This window comes from Anolis sagrei, chromosome 2 (genome assembly GCF_037176765.1).
Source record: "Anolis sagrei isolate rAnoSag1 chromosome 2, rAnoSag1.mat, whole genome shotgun sequence".
Lineage (NCBI taxonomy): Eukaryota > Metazoa > Chordata > Lepidosauria > Squamata > Dactyloidae > Anolis > Anolis sagrei.
In genome coordinates, this window is record NC_090022.1 from 88,205,996 (window position 1) to 88,223,453 (window position 17,458).

Here is a 17,458-nt window from a genome sequence, read left to right on the forward strand (position 1 = left end):
TAAAATAACTTGAAAACGAGTTAGAATTACAGAAACATAGAGTTGGAAGAGACCACAAGGGCTATCCACCCCAAACCCTTGTTATACAGGAATTAAAACACTGAATTGAATTGTGACACAGGAAAGCTATCATTTGCATCTATTGTAATATAAATCCTATCTGACTTCAGTTGTCTCAAACAGCTTAGTTATTTCCTGATTTTTGTCACTTTTCAGAGATCTTTTGTCAGTGGGCATATCACGAATTGTAGAAGTTACAAACAAGATAGGTTCTGTAGGATTTTTTAAAAAAGTTTATCCTACTATATGACATTCCAATTCTTTTTATCTCCTGTAAGTGACCTCTATTCAACATTTTGTCTATGCTGCTTAGACAGAATTTAGTACAAAATGAAATAGTTGTCAAGAATAGTGTTCACTCTTCAAGTTTAGACAAAGGTAACTGAACAGAAAGTTCATGAGATCATGTAAGACAAAGTAATTGGGCCAAAGTAGCTACTTCATAATTATGTACTCATAATAAACAATGGTTTAATCATGTTGGCTTTACATAATTTTGTTGATTATTATTTGATATCATAATGCAACTGTTTGTCTTAACTGTTGCAAGCTTCATTGAGTGCCAAACTAAGAAGAGGACAGTTATAAACATTATAAGCATTCTGGAATCCAAAATACTCCAAAATCCAAAACTGTCCACATGGGTGGCTGAGATAATAACAGCTTTGCTTTCTGCTTGTGCAGTGTACAAAAACTTTGTTTCATTCAAAAAAAAACGACGAGAAATATTGTATAAAATTATATTTGATGTATAATAGGTGTATGATTTATACATGAAACATAAATGAATTTTAGTTTAACTTGGGTCCCATCTTCAAGATGTTTCATTATGCTTGTATATGCAAATAGAGATATTCCAAAATCTTTTTTTAAAAACCCAAAATCCGATATACTTCTGGTCCCAAGCATTTTGGATAAAGAATACTCAACTTGTATAATATGTGTTCTTTCTTATTATGGCAGATGTCACTTCATCATATTAATCGTTTGCTGTTTATGATTTTGCATGGAATGTTTTCCTTATGCATGCCAGTTGTCAAAATTAAGTTATAATGTGCTGTGGATAAACAATAATGATGTTTGATTAATTCAAACCAGCAATGTACATAAAGATTGAACATTTTTTATTTAAATATGGGACCAATCATCTCAGTGCTGCGAGCATCATAAAAAATTGCCTGCTCCCATTTCAGAGAATAAATACCCTAAAAGCATAATATCTTATCTGATCTTTGAAGGGTTGCCCCTGGCTAGTAGTTCGATTGGAGATCACCAAGGGATACATAGAGCCTCATCACAAAGGGCTAAAAACAGTGGCATGTGTTGATTTTAGACCAGGTCACCCATGGAGCCAGCCAGCTCCCATCAGATGACACTGTACTGGCTCCGTGGATGGAGGGCAGAGCTGACGCATGCTGCTGACAGGGCAACACAGGAGAGCTCTTGTTGCCATATAATCAATGGGGGAAAGTGGCGTGCACCACATGCACTCACATGTCCCGTATGTGATCCACCCTCACTTGGATCTGGGTGATGCGGGGCATGGGACACTGGATTCCCCACTCCCCTATACAAACTGGAGCACCATTGTCACCAGCTGTCTGATGAGGTCATAAGTGGTGTAGGCTATCTTTCAGAGGAAGAAACTGACAAAACTACCTCTGAGCACACAGTGCCAAAGATAACTCTAGGAAATTCATAGGCTCACCATAAGTTGACAGCAACTTGAAGGCATGTACACAGAAAATTCTGATAATACTAATTTGTGCTAGGGACGAAACATACATGCAAATATCAGATATCTATTTTCACAGCCCATTGTTTATTATCAGGCTCTTTTTCCAGGGGCAGAAAAGACTATACTTTGATTATGGTTATTTGAAGCATGTTTATTTAAAAGTAAACTCTGCTGCATGGGTTGAAGTTTATTTCCTTCTGCCTGTGTTAAAGATAATAACTATACAGCAAGATCTTATACATGTTTATCCTAACTATATCTTAGTACATTCAGTGAGGCTTAATTTCTTCTTACCCATCTCATAAGCAGAAATAACTTTTCAATTATCTGATGAAAAGTGTGAAGTGAAGTCAGTTTAGGAATTTGGCTCTTTGATTATATAACAGTTGTAAAGAAAAGCACTCTAATAGCCGACAACCAATTTTTAAAAGCCAGAGTTCTGGTTCCTTATCAGCCCCTTCGCTGATGGCGTTTTGGAAAAAACTTAAGACATGGATGTTTGAACAAGCATTCGGATAACCCGACGAAACGAACCTTGACGATTAAGGACTGGTAATTACGGACGACGAATTTGGATTGTGATCCCAGTTACGAGATGCACTTGGATTGTTATTGGTGGCCCAATAATTCTGTATTTTATATGTGTTTCTATGTTTTTAAATTGAATATTGTTGTTTTTAGATGTTGTAAACCGCAATGAGTCGCCCACTTAGGCTGAGATATTAGCGGTATACAAGTGTAATAATAAATAAATGATCTTATTTCTTTGTGACAAGTGTTGTTTACTCATGCATATTACACTGCACATCTAAGAGAAATAGACACTTGTAAGACATGATCCTGCTGATGGAGACACTTCTTTTGTTTAGTAGGATCCCTCCCTGCCTCTCAGCCAAATCAGGTTTGTGGCCCATAGTGAAAATCCGGCCCCTAGCTCAGTGAAAGTTGCCACCCTACAATTCAAGCAATAGAAATAGGTGCTTGCTTGTGGACCATCACTGTTGTAATGAATACATTTAATATAATCAGTTTATGATACTAAAAATATTTCACTTCAGCCAGCCCTTATTTTTGACTGTTCAGAATGTGGGGTAGAGAATAAAATAATAGCAATTTCTAATTATCCTGTAATTTTAATCCATATTTAATCCTGGAATTTTTCAAATAAAAGAATAAGCTTTCAAATTATTTTCAGACATTTTGGTAATGTTCTTGATATTCAACTTCAAACAAAGTAGAGTGCAACTGACAGACATTTATTGCCTTCACCAAAACAATAACTGTATCCTTGACTGTGGAATATATTCCAGATGTGAAGCATACATAACTGGTATTCATGATTCTTATCACTATTATACAGTTTGAAAGATTTCTGTGCTAGTCTGATAACTTTTGGTTGTTTGTAACATTTGGGAATAGCCTTTTAAACAGAGGGCAGACTATATTATGTTATGTTATTGGATTAACGTTTGGTCAGGCTCCAACAGAAGGAAGCAGGTCCGTGTTCTAGTAGACCAGCTCCTTTTGAGACTGGATCTATGCTGCCCTGAATTATATTTCAGATAATCTGGGATCAGATCCTGGGATATAGAGCAGTGTAGATCCAGCCTGAATCTTATTCTTGTTCTCCTTTCATCCAAATTGTTGCAAAAACTCAGTAATTTTTATTACTGATGCATACTTTTCTTGTTTTCAGAATGTCTTTCAACCTATTTTTCTTTAACATTCTGTGTTTTAGATTATAAATTTAAGATGATGTGTTGTGTGTATAATGAATCTTCTTCATTTAATTTGCAATATGCTTTTTTCCAAGAAATTCTAAAGTAACAGGTTTTTAGTACTGTTTTATCCTCACAAAGTCAAGAATTATGCTTGATCATAATCTCATGCAAGTTGAAGAAGCTTTAATTCAATTGGTTTTAGTGTCCTAATGGGTGCTTAGATCTTTAATTAATATGGGTGGTGATCTTAATATAATTTATTTTGCCCTCAGCCTCTGATTAAGTCTAAAAATTCTGACATTTAAGAACGTTGTGTCTGAAATTAGTAGTTACCACCAATAAACAACAGAACTTGGGTGTTAAGCTAAGGTGTACAAGGTTTCCCCAACCGAGTGTCTGCTATATGAGTGCTACTTGAAGTGATGGTCTCAAGACCATCAAGCCAGAAATGAAAGGAGAAATCTCTGCCTTTGTTTTTGTTTGTGTCTCATTGATTGTAACAAGGCATTGAATGTTTGCCAGTATCTGTTTACACTGTAATCCACTCTGAGTCCCTACGGGGGAAAGGGCAGAATATAAATAATTATTATTAGGACCACTGCCAATTCAAGAGCCATTGGCTGTCAGTCCCTGGCAAATTTCTAGGAAAGAAGGAATGAAAGAAAGATAGAAAGACTCTTTAGTACAGCCCCCTAACACAGTAGAAAATGATAACTGTTATTTTGCCACATCAGAAGCACTTCTCTAGATCGGTGTTTAACTGGCATTTTTCTCCTGCTGTCAGGGACTGATATATTTGCTCATTGGACCCAATAATTTCTTCCTTTCCTGTACATTTGTAATAGACTGGCATCTGATGTCTCATGGACTTCATTAGTCCATGGACCACCACCAAGTAGCACTGCTCTAGATATAGTGGACTACAGTCCCAACAACCCCTTCTGGCATGTCCAATGGATATGTCATGGTCTGGGGGGTCATAGGAGATGTGGATTAGCACTAGACAACTCACTTATTTAACATACATTAACCTGATGGGTAAGATATCTGAAGCAGCCAACATTTTGAAGCATAGAAAAGGCTAAGGGCATTTACATATGTTTTCAGTTTAGGAAATATTTTTCAATTCTTTTCTTTTTAAAATAGATCAACTTTCTTTTTCATTCTTTACTTTTTCCACCTCAAAAGTTTTACTCAATAACTTCCTAGAAACATATGCTGGACAGAAATCTCTTCTTGAAACCCTTTTTTCTTCCTTTAAACATATTGCATCATGAACCATTGCCAAAAATAAATATTCTCTTGAGGGCAAAGCACAGTGTGTGTGTGTGTGTGTGTGTGTGTGTGTGTGTGTGTTAACTTCATAAATTCAGTCCTAACCACCACTTTACTAGTGTAGTGGCAGGAGTGTTAGAGTGCTATAAAAATGGCAAGAATAAATGCACTGATGAGAAATGAAGAAAAATAATCAACCAAAGTGCCTTTGTGGTTTTGGTTTAGTCTTATCTTAATATACAGTCAACATTTTCAAAAAAATTGAAAGCCAATTTATGTGATTTGCTTATAATGTTGTGATAAATCAAATTAAACTCTTTGCTGTGTGTTTTGTGGCAGGAAGAAGGAGCAGGCTATGTTCTCTGAGAACAGATCAGATTGTGGGAGTTCAGGAATTCATAGTACAGTACTTGAATTATCTACTTTTCCCATTTTTGTCATTCTCCAAAAAGCCAGAGCAGAGTGAACCACTCTTAGACTTTTTTCTTGTTCATGTACACCCCATATTGTCAAGCTCATAAAGAAATACTTTCACAGATATGGTGACTACACTATCACAAAATCATCTATCCTTTCTATTGTGCATGCTAGCCATTACGTCGGAAGCCAAGAATTGTCTCTCTGATCCATTTGCTCAGTCTGGCCTGGCCTAATTTCTTCCTACTATGCCTGGGAATCCCTTTTGATACTGTGAAGACCATCAGGGATCTCCATTTCACTTCCTGCTGCCAGAGTGCAGCTGCTAGGGAGTTTGTTGCCTCACATTCTCTCACTCAGAAAATGAAACGATATTAGGCAAGTTCTTTGAAACAGGGTTCACTTCAGATTGGAAATATCTGTTTAAAGCCTCAGAATTGCAGCTCAGAAATTCCCTTTGGCATTGGGTTTATTTGCTTGCATCTCCTCCTTATATGGAATTGATGTAATCTACTTCAGCCTGCCTTTCTATTTCAGAATCAGCACTGGCTCAAGCCTTGTTGGAAGGCCAAACCGAAAAACTTACACACAGAGAGACTCTGGGATACTCATTTGAAACTTGAAGGGGGATAAAATCTGGTTCTTCATGTTGTTCTGCTCAAAAGAAGTCGCAAGGATAATAACAATAATAGGTAGCAGACTCGAATGACAAACAGACTTAAAATATACCTTTTGCATCATCTTCATCCCAGTGTCATCTCAGTGCTGACTCCTTAAGTTCTGGACATATGGTTCTGGTCAAAGCCAGCAATATCTCTGTTTCTCTGACCTTAGATTCACCCAATACCTAGAAAAGGTACAGTAAGACCACAAGAACTAGCAGAGGAGCTATAGTTTGGTGTTTCATTTTTGAAAGTGAATTCTTGGAGCCTTGTGTTTATTATAGAAGAAGATATTCAAAAGGAAGGAAGGGAAAAGATTTCATGCAGATGACATCAGATTCAAGGGATAGCAAATACCCCAGAGGACAGTGGCAGAAAATTCATTCAGAATGACCCTAACCGATTGTCTAAATATATAGTACTACTTTTTCTTTGGGAGAGATTAAGTGAGGTATTATTATTAGTAGTAGTAGTAGTAGTAGTAATAGTAGTAGTAGTAATAATAGACATGAAAATGAAGTGCAAAAATATGGAATAGGTGACATCTGGCTTGAGAGCAATACATGTGAAAAAGATCTAGAAGTCATAGTACATCAACAGTGCAATGTGATGGCCCCAAAGGCCAATGCAATTCTAAGATGTATCAATAAGGACATAGTATCCAGATGAAAGGAATTAGTTATACCAATCTGTTCCACTTTGATCAGACTTACCTGGAATGCTCCGTCCTTTTCTGGGCATGATAGTTGAAGAAGGCTATTGACAAGCTGGAATGTGACCAGAGGATAAATGACAAAGATAACCAAAGGCCTAGAAACCATGGCTTATGAGAAATAACTTAGGGAGCTGGATATATGTAGCTTGAAGAAAAAAAGTTGAAAATGATTTGTTAGCTATCTTTAAATATATGAGAGGATACTATGTAGAAGATAGAGGAAGCTAGAAACTGAGCCAGTGAGTTCAAATTGTAAGGAGAGACACAGAGAGATTCCGCCTAAATGTTAGGAAGAACTTCTTTACTTTCGTTGCTTGACAGTAAAATGAACTAGTCTGATGATGGTAGACTCCATATTTAAACAGAAGTTGGATGGGCATCTTTAGTAACACTTTAGTTGTGTATTCCTGCATGGCAGAAGTGTGGACTATACCATCTCTAGGAATATCTATTTTCTCCATGCATAATTTTCACCAGATCGTATTGGGGGAACTAGAATTCCTAGAGAGAAATCCACAATAGTCAAACCCACAAATGTGGAGGGTAATTTATGGTGCATGCATATTTACTGAGAGATAAAGATACTCTATGCAATAGGATTTATTTCCAGGAAAGTGAATAGGATTGCAGTATCAGTGATCATCTTTGTTTTGATTGTGTTTTTAGCTCCCTAGAGAGGAAGAGAAGGCTTGAATGATTTTCTTCCTCAGATACCCAAACAACTTGTTTTGGTTTGAGTGCTGTGAGCTTGGGGGAAGGAATTGACAAGCCCAGGAAAAGATACTCCTTTTTCCTTTACTGTCTAAATAATCTTTGCAAGCCTTGACACCCTGTAGTAAGTCTTGCAGTACAATGATTTATTCTTCAGTTTTATGTAGAAATAAATATCTGGTATTAGAAAATGTATTTATAAAGTAATCTTTTTTGGGCATAAGTTTTCCTGAAAATGAAAGAAGGTGAAAATAAATTTAAAAGAAATTACAACATATCTTATAAAGTCTGACCCCTTCTACATTGCCATATAACCCAGCTCAAAACAGATAATCTGGATTTTATATGGCAGTATAGAAGGGGCCTTTGTTTGAGCAGAGTTCTGGCTTCGGTCAGTGGCCTGCAATCAAATTTAACCATTCTGTGGCCTCACTGTTGCTTCAATGGCATCTTCATAACATATTAATAATAGTAATCTACCACACTGGACTGTTGTGGGAAAGAACAAAACAAGGAATGTAAAGCACTTCCCTTCTCTCTTTACATGGACTTTCAAGGGCACCAGAAATAATAACTTGCATAGCAGGTGTCTGGTAACAATTAGCTAATGAAGCGCCTGCTGGATTGGAAAAGAAAGATCTGTACACTATTGAATATCGACTATAATCCACTGCCATTCCTTTACTCTGAATATTTTGTGCTCAGCAAAACACCCTGGATGGCTCAGTAACAGTTTTCATAGCATAGTAGTAGGAGAGAAAAATTGTTATGCGCATCCTCTTTATCCAGAAAACTCCCAAACTCTCCATAGACAAATATGTATGTGATTGTGCAATTGAATGTGTAATTCTTAAAGGTAAAGGTTAAGTAGCTGGTGGACATGAAACTAGCCAGTTGGGCTTTAGTCCCCTCCTGCACCACCCCTCTGCACATAGAGCTTTTCTTTTTCACTCCATAGAGGCCAGATGTTGACTGAGCAATTAAAACTAATCTAGCTTCTGTCTTCAGGCTTAGGAATATCAATAGTGTAATTGATATGTTTTGACCTATTGGCAAAGGACTTTAGAGTAAAATCACGCTTCCTCTCTTGATTGCTAGTGAATGCCATGGAAGGATTCCTTTTAGACACCCTGCTTGTTTTATCCATTGGCTCTTTTTGACAGAATACTTCTGGAGGTGCTTATCTGTGTTATTATATAGTATCAGTTTACTGCAGCTCTTTGGTTTTCAGTCATTATGAAACCAAGTTTAAGGTATCACATAGGTATGTTTGTTGTCTCCCATATTAAGGGGCATCTTGACTAATTTGAATGAAATTTGGCCATTATCTTGAAATTACTTGAAATTTGGGAGGGAGAGGGATGGTAAATATCAGGACGTTCAGATTATTTCAAACCATATGAGCTTTCTCAAATGTCTGAATTGGAAGGTAAGATGTCTCATTTCCAAAAGGTATAAAATCATTGGTTTGATTTTTTAACCAGATCATTTTTAAAGGTGAGCATTAAAAAACTTTGATTTTATTATTGGGTGGGTGTGATTTTGAATAAGTTTTCAGAATATCAATTCCCCAGGCACATTGGACTTTGAACCTAGTTTTGATACAGTCTTGCTTATCAACTCTTCTAGTTGGTACTTCAGCTCATTCCAACCTTACAAATGAGACACCTCCAAAATAAAGTGTTATTAACATGTAAACTCAGGGTTGTGCCTTTCCTGATTGAGTCCATACACCTGTTAGGCAACCTACGTCTTTTCCTTCTACCCCCAATTTTACCATGAATTGTTGTTTTATCCAGGAAGGGAGGGAAATCATCTTTTCTCATATTCTTTGTTTACCCATTGTGGCTTCTTGTGAGAATTCAACTTCATCTGCTTTGAGGCCTATTTATTTGTCTTTTTCATGGTCCATGATATCTGTAGAATTTTCCTCAGAAAATGAGTTGATTTTCTTCCTGTCCAGTTTGCTTCACTTTCAAGTTTTCCAGAAAATGAGAATATTATGGTAAAGATGTTTCTGATACTTATTGATAATATCTCTGTACTTTGGGGCTCTGCATAGGTCCTTCATAATGGCCTTTCCAGGTTGGCTTCACTGAATTGTTGTCTTCACTAAATTAGATAAGTTGTTCTCCTGCTTCATTTCTTGATCCTTGACTAAATTATCCAACAATGTTTTGTTCTCTTTTGCTGATGCAGCCAGTCTGGTCTCTCTCTACTTTGATCACTCTGGACTCTTACGGAGTCTAGTCTCCTAATGGCGTTAATCTCAGCCTCCCTGACACACTCAAACAGCCTGACTATGTTAAGGTGGGTATCTAAGGATCTCCACAAATGCAAGATCCCCCTCTCCCCATTTCCACACACTTATAACACAGTTAATTGATGAAGCAACAGGGATCTCATCATACAATGTAAGGGACTTTTGCCTCTTACCCGTGTTGCTTCATCTGTGAACCATTGCTGAAGTGTAGGGAAACAGGTGAAACCAGAGCTGATTAGAAAGCATATTCTGGGCTCCCAATGCATGTGGAAATGGGAGAAAGTGGGGAAAGACATGTGCGATAGGATCTGTCAAATTTGTCCATGTTAAATCATAGTAGGTTTCGGACTTCTGTGATTGAAAATAAGGAGATTGGGAGGGAAAGGAAAGGAGCTCATGGAAAGAAGTTGTGTCTCTGTTAAGAATGATGCCTCCTGTCTCTAAACAGATCATTGAGCTGGGAGGAGGCAATTCTGTGTGATGGGGCTAAGTGAATTCTCGGTCTTCTTTAAAGACAGAATGCCATGCAAAGAACACTATTCCATACACAAAGATGATTTTCCCCGCTTTCCCCAGCTCCAGCTGATGAAATTCTAAGAAAGGGATTGGAAGATGCAGAGAACAGTAGGCCAAACATAACTTGGTGGGATTTGATGTCAAAAGCACATTTTTCAAATAAACAGATCTTTTAAGGCAGGGGTTCTCAAACATTTTCATCTGCAGAGGCCTTACTGAAGCAAAACTTTGACATGGAGCTCCAAGAAATGTTTAGATATTATATTATATATAACATACATATATCAGGCATGGGCGAACCTTTTGACTAGCATAAACTTAACATTAACTTAACAGTGGAAGATCCCAGGGGCCACCCAGTCCAACCACCTGCCATGCAGGAAAAGCACAACAAAGCACCACCTGAGTAATAGGAGGGAAATGACGACAACAACAACAACAAAACTTTTTTTATATTTTGCCCTTTCTCCCCCAGGCAACTCAGGCTGGATTCACAACAAAAGATGGCAAACATTCAATGTCAGATCCAATTCATAAATAAGAAACATAAAACAACAATGTCCCACAAAAACAATCTAACATAGCAGGTATTAGACATAGATTATATAAATAACAGTAACATTCATTTCAAATAATTATTAAAATATTATACAACCAATAATGCCAGTGAGATCAACAGTACCAATTCAGTCAAAACCAACTGAGTCAGAGTATGGTCACAAGTTTGGAACAGGTATATTGATTGAATGTGAACTTCTAATCATCATCCTCTCAGTATACTAATGAAAGAAGCCTTCCCCCCTTCAAAATTGTCAGCACAAGTAGTCTGGCAGTGAACCAATAAACCATTTCATTTGAAACTTTTTCATCAAAATAGTAGTCAAATTGAAAAGTCTGGTTTTACCAGATATTTTGTCAGCTCGGCCTTCACCTTTGCATGCACTAGGATGCTGTTCTGGCTAACAACAGTAATAACATTACATTCCTTTTTTGCAAGTTCTTCCTTATTTAAGGGTCGTTTCCTCTCCCACACACAAATTCTATGTTCTTCTATTGGGTCATAGAAGCTGAACTGAAGTAATGGTCACAAGAAAGATTGTCTTCCAAGATAGATGAGTGACATCTATCTTGGAAGTTGTTGCTAGAGGTTTTAAAGGTGGCTTGGTAAGAGCTGCCAGTACAAGTTTTAACTTCCAAGGTGATGTTATTAGTGTTGCCTAAGGTCAGAAGTTCTTAAATCCCTGAAGGAAGGTCTTGATTAAAGGGATGGAAAATACAGGTGGAAGGCCTGCTGCCCTTCTATAGGATGCAATTGCCAAATAGCACTTTAATGATAGTAGTGAAAGCCCAGAGTCCAATAGATGGATAAGAAAGTCTAAGAGCAGTGGGGTAGGTGCCAAGAGGAGGTCTGAACTCTGCTGCTGAGAGAATGTGGTAAAGTGATCCCATTTATATTTCTTCGTGGAATGTGGTAAAGTGATCCCATTTATATTTCTTCGTGGAAGGCCTGTGGGCCAAGTCCAGGATGTGCCTTACTGGTTGAGATAGTTGTGAGGTTAGATGGGCCATGCCATCAGGTAAAGATGTTGATCTTGGCATGGAGGACCTACCCGGCATGGCAAGAGAGGAGAGTCGATCTGAGTTGCAATCAAAAGAAATTCCTGCCTGACAGGTGGGGGAGGGTGGCAAACCAAGGCTGCTGAGGCTTATTATATAAAATAACCACAGGGTCACAATGATACAGTCGACCTGGTTGCACTGGATCCTTGGTGAGTAGTGGCAAAGGCAGGAATAGGTAACAGAACATATGTGTCCAATCTAAGAGGAAGGCTTTTCCAAGGCAAGCTACCTGTGGCTGAGGAGGAAGGCTTGGCCCATACCAGTGGGACTTTGTGTTATGCGGGGATGCAAACAGGTCTATTTGTGGAACTCTCCATCTGTGGATTAGCATACTGGCCTCCTGAGGGTGGAGGGACCACTCCTGGGTAGCCTGAATGGACTGACTGAGCAGGTTGGCCCTGGAGTTCTTGGTGACCAGAATGTGGACTACCAGAAGGTAAATGCCACTGGCGATGCATCAGTCCCAGATGTTTAGTGTCAAGGCAAGGAGTGACCGGGAACAAGTGCCACCCTGCTTGTTCAGATAGAGCACTGTAGTCATGTTGTTGGTTGCAATTTGAACAATTCATTCTATGATGTTGGGTTCAAAAGGAAGAAGCACCTTCTGGAATGCCAACAATTCCAGCAGATTGATGTGCTTCTGGGCCCCAGAAGTGTTCCAAGTGCCCTGGATGGAAAGGTTGTCGAGGTGCACTCCCCATCCCATGCCTGAAGAAACCAGCTCTGTGATGGCAGGAGTCTCAACTGTGCAGAATGTGTGATGCCTGTGATTGTTGAAATGTGGCCCAGGAGCTGCTGGATATCTCTGGCCCATATGGACAACTTCTGGACCCATTGCATTGCCAAGCAGAGGGCAAGAAACCTGTCTTCTGGAAGGTAAGCTCAGCCCTGTTGCTGAGCTTACATTGATGAATGATTTGAGTGGCCTGCAGATAGGATAATATCTAAATCCTGTAAAAGAGATAATGTAAAAGAAATGTGGCCATGTAACTGTTCTTCAGAACGTGCCACTAGGAACCAGTCATTAACGTAGGGATAGACCTGGATACCTTGCAAATGTAAATGTGCTGCCACCTCCGCCATCACCTTGGTAAACACCCAAGTTGCTGAGGATATGCCAAAAGGCAGGACCTGGAAACAGAAAGCTTATCCAGCTATAAAGAAGGAAAGGAACCTGTGTAAGCTGGGCTGAATAGAAATATGAAAATAAGCATCCTGAAGGTCAATAGTTGTGAACCATGCACCCTCAAGCAATATAGGAAGAATTGAAGACAAAGTTACCATGTGGAACCTGCAATAACAAACATATTTATTTAGGTTCCTCATATTCAAAATGAGACTTAATCCTCCATCCTTTTTGGGAACTAGGAAATACTTGGGGTAAAGGGAAAAACAATACATAGAATGATCCAATGGCACAACCATGCCCTTCTGGAAAAAAGTGAGCACCTCCTGCCAGAGGACTGAGAACTGAAAGGTAGCCCGTAATGTCCCTACTGGTGGCCAGCAAATAAAATTTGAAATAACGATAGAGCTAAAAAGATCCAAACATACTGCTTTGTGGCAAAAAAAGGAACTGAGGCTCCAACCCAGACCACCACATTATATCTTGGGAGGGTGAGCAGCGTTGAAGCCCCTTGATTTCAGAGCTTTTTACAAAGAATCTGAAACATCCGCAACAGCCCCAAGAAACTACATGAGGTGCATATTTCACAAACATCACAAAGAAGAAAGATGGTTACTCAAGGAGGGAGTGTGTTGTATGTTTGTTAGCAAGGAGAAAGAGTTCTTTTCTTCCCCTGTAGCTGTGAAAAATTAACATTTTTTTCAAGATGTTTTCAGAAAAGTGTAGAAAAATAAAATGTTTTCCAAACAAAGTGAAATCATCAGTATTTGGTACTCTACTAGCTGCATATTAAGAAAAAGATTGCTAATGGATTATTTTACTTGCCTAAGGACTTTCATGGTCCTCTTAGATGACACTTTCAATGCTTCTGGCACATTATCTGACTCTGTTTATAATAAAACAAGAAATATTCAGAACATGCTTATGTAACAATACTACCAAGAAATGCATACAATATCAAAACATTCAATTTATTTGTTTTGTTTTGGAAAACTTTTGAAGTAAGTACTGCTGAGATTTTTATAGCTTAAATTCTCAGCATGAAATTGTGTCCTAAAACTAAACTCAGCAATGGGTTATAAAATAGTTTCATTGTTTAGTTTATTAAGGAAGCTAAAACTCATTTCTTTGATACATGGGTTATTATTTTGGAAGTGTAAATCATTCCTTTTTTGCTTCCTATACAAAAAAAGCCTACATGTTTTTACTGTCTCTGTCTTTCTGTCTGTCTTTGTTGGTTGCATAAGTATTCATCCTCTTTGCTTTTCCATCCCTAAATAATATACTCATGCATTTACGTCTGCTTTTGCACTTTTCCCCACTTAAGTTATAGAAACGTCCAGTCCTCAATTATAACATTACTATAACTGAGTGCTATGTTAGAAGTTCTGGGTCCTTTCATTCTGTGGACATACAGAATAATACTCATATTCACAGAGGATATGTCCCTGAATTTACCATGGATGCCAGAAACTTCATAATAGTGAAGTCTACTGAAATGAATGACTTCTGCCAGAAGTTACCATAGAGTTGTGCTAGAGGACTTTAAAAATGGCTAGAATGGTATCCCCACTAGGAATTTGCTAAGTTCTCTAGTATGACTCTACGGTGAGTCCTGGAAAAAGCATTCTATAGAATCACCTGGATGATCTAGAAGATTTCTACAGATGACATATTTTGTTGGATGCAGACAGGTGAAATCTCAGGTACCAATGGCAAGTATCTTGATTCTACTTTTACTGTCTTGGCAACATGGAATCGTGGGATTTATAATGTAGGAAGGGGTTTTGAGACTTCTGAGCCAGAGGACTCTAGTGCCCCACCAAATTCTAAACCTCAAGATTCTGTAAAAGGTACAGAATTCATTGGGTAGGTTAAGTAGAATCATCATGCTGTATATGTGTAATGTGAAAGAGCTCTTGGATCCCTCTCCATGTGGCATAGAGTATTACTTTCTGTCCAAATGAGAGAATATTGACGAACCTAGCATTTTTCCTTCTCCAGTGTGTGTGTATACATAGTCTCTGGAATTTGACCATTGGTTAACATATGTGCTCTCAACACGCATCTACTACTTTTTTAAAAAGATGGAAGGAGTTATTAAAAGTACTGTGTGATTAGTGAAATACTACTTTGCTCTGTATTCACATTTTATGAGTTTTCATTTTGCAAGGGAAGCTCAAATTCAAAACACAAGGCAACCTACTCCTCAATATCTTGTCATGTTCCACCTAAATAATGTTATTGCATAGCATTATTGAGCTTATTACTAACAAGAAAGCAATAGAAATGGAAATATTTCACCTTATTATGAGAAATTGTTTATATATAGTTATCTTATGGTATCAAATGATTGTCAGTCCAGTTTTCTTTGAATTCCTAGTAAACAAGACATTAAAATGAGCACAATTTTAACATTAATCATAGGCTAAAAAATATTGGGAAAATTAAAAACAAAACAACACTATACATTCTTGCATGCAGTAAATTACAACCAGTTTTGTTGCACATCCCCCTAAAATTGGGAACAGGACTATCTCCGCACTCTTCCCACATTTTTCTTTTTTGGCTTTCACAAAATTAGGTCACATTTGTTCTGGTGACATTTTCACTTAAGAACTAGTTTTTGATTAATGGAAACCAACCTAGGATGCAACTATAGTAGACGTCACATAATCACAGTACCAATCTCTTGTTGTAGACACATCAGAGCAAATCCATTCTTAGGCATTTGGGTAAGTTTAAATCTGCTTTTAAATTGTACTTATTACTGAAGTGAAATACAATTAAGATTAAGCAAGGCAGCTATAAGAAAGAATTTAATTGTCTGCTCTAAAAAGGTAATTTTTTGACCTGCCACACTTAGTTTAGAACCTAATTCTAAAAGCTTTGGAGCTGCCACCACCTTTAAAAGAATTCCACATCTCCTTGGCTGAATAAGGAAATTGCGAACTAGACTTATAGGCTATAATGATGTGTGTGTGTGTGTGTGTGTGTGTGAATGTTGCTGCAGAAGGGGTAAGGAATCTGGATACTGCACACATTTTTCATCCTTCCAACCGCAACATACACACACTGAAATTTGTTCTTCTAGAGGATTTTGTCAGGCTGTTTGCACTATGAGCAGAAATCCATTTGGATAGGGCTCATGCATCTCAGTAAGAGTAGAGGAAGCTTTATTGCAAAAGAATTGTTACGAAATCATAGCTCAGTGTCCTTTCAATAAATATTTAAAGTTTTTTTTTTCAATGTCAGGAGTGACTTGAGAAACTGCCAGTAGCTTCTGGTGTGAGAAAGTTGGCTGTCTGCAAGGATGTTGCCTAGGGGACCCAGATATTTTACCATCCTGTTGGAGATTTCTCTCATGTCCTCGCATGGGGAGCTGCAGCTGACAGACGGAAGCTCACTCCACTCCCTGGATTCGAATTGCCGACCTTTCGGTCAGCAGTCCTGCCAGCACAAGGGTTTAACCAATTGCACCACGGGGGGTTCTGTTCATATAAAAATTAGTTCACATTGATAGGGCTTAATTGTTTTCCTTTGTATGAAAAAAATACTTTCCCTAATTTTCATTTTAAAATGAGAGTTACTTCATTATAGAAATGCATTGTTATTAAGAAGCAACTTTTAGTTTGTTCACACCATAGCCACTGTATAACCCTGATGAAAAGCTTTCTTTGTGTTTGGCTTGTGGCACACCTTTACACCTCTTTGAATAGCATACTGATCTCCATAGGTTCATCCCATGATGTTGGTTTAATCTTTAAAGAGACACAAGCCTTTACATGGTCAGGACCTTGATAGAAAGGTTCTCTCTAAAATGTGGATGAGTGAGATATGAATTAATTTTTCCCTCTCCCTTTTACAGGTCCACCAGGAAGGCGAGGAAAGCCTGGACGGCGAGGAGAGCCAGGTAAGCTCTTATATCTTGTGAATTAATTATAGTAGATTATATATATATTGAGAACAGATAAAGTGCAACCAATAAGCCAAGACAATTTTCTGAGTCCCAAGGTTCCCTTGCCCTTCGGAGACATCCCTCCCTCAAAGTATTGGAGGAGCAGAGTGGGGAGGGGGGGTGCATTGATTCATCTCCAGTGACAGTAGCAACTACAGTGGTCATTTTATTTCAATTGGAGGCATTTATATGAACACCCTCACTTTTTTCAAAACAGAAGTACAAAGACGTTCATTTCCTTTTTTGACAAAAGGGTTGGTGGAAGCTTTAAGAATATGTGGGGATCTGAAAGTATCTCAGATTAAAATGAGGAATAATTAGCCGCTGGAGACTTACTTCTCCCATTTGGTGATGTGGGAGTGTGGAAGGAAAGATGGTTTAGTCCTTCGAGGTCCCTGATGGAGCCCTCCCCCCACCTTGGGACTTGTCCATTCCTCATGTTCATAAACAATGATTCTTTTAAAAATCAGCTGAAAAACACTCTTTTCACAAATGCGCTGTAAGCACTCCATTCATCATAGTACATAATAGGTCATCATTTCACAATAAAAGCTTGCTCACTGCAGCACTATCAAATAAATGTAAGAATGTTTATTTCCAGGAGGTGTTTATTATCCCTTAAAATAGGCCAGGCCATCTTGATTTAGAGGAAATTACAGCTGTGATTTGTTTTCCA

General features: G+C 38.1%; 1 protein-coding gene across 1 annotated transcript in view; it reads left to right on the plus strand.

Annotated features, from left to right (window-relative positions):
- Window positions 1–17,458, plus strand: part of LOC137096183 (collagen alpha-1(XXIII) chain-like) — a 251,519-nt gene that overhangs the window by 233,798 nt on the left and 263 nt on the right. Inside the window, exon 3 of the mRNA XM_067464801.1 lies at window positions 16,693–16,737. Coding sequence (XP_067320902.1) covers window positions 16,693–16,737 — 45 coding nt within the window. The remainder of the gene's footprint in view (window positions 1–16,692; window positions 16,738–17,458) is intronic.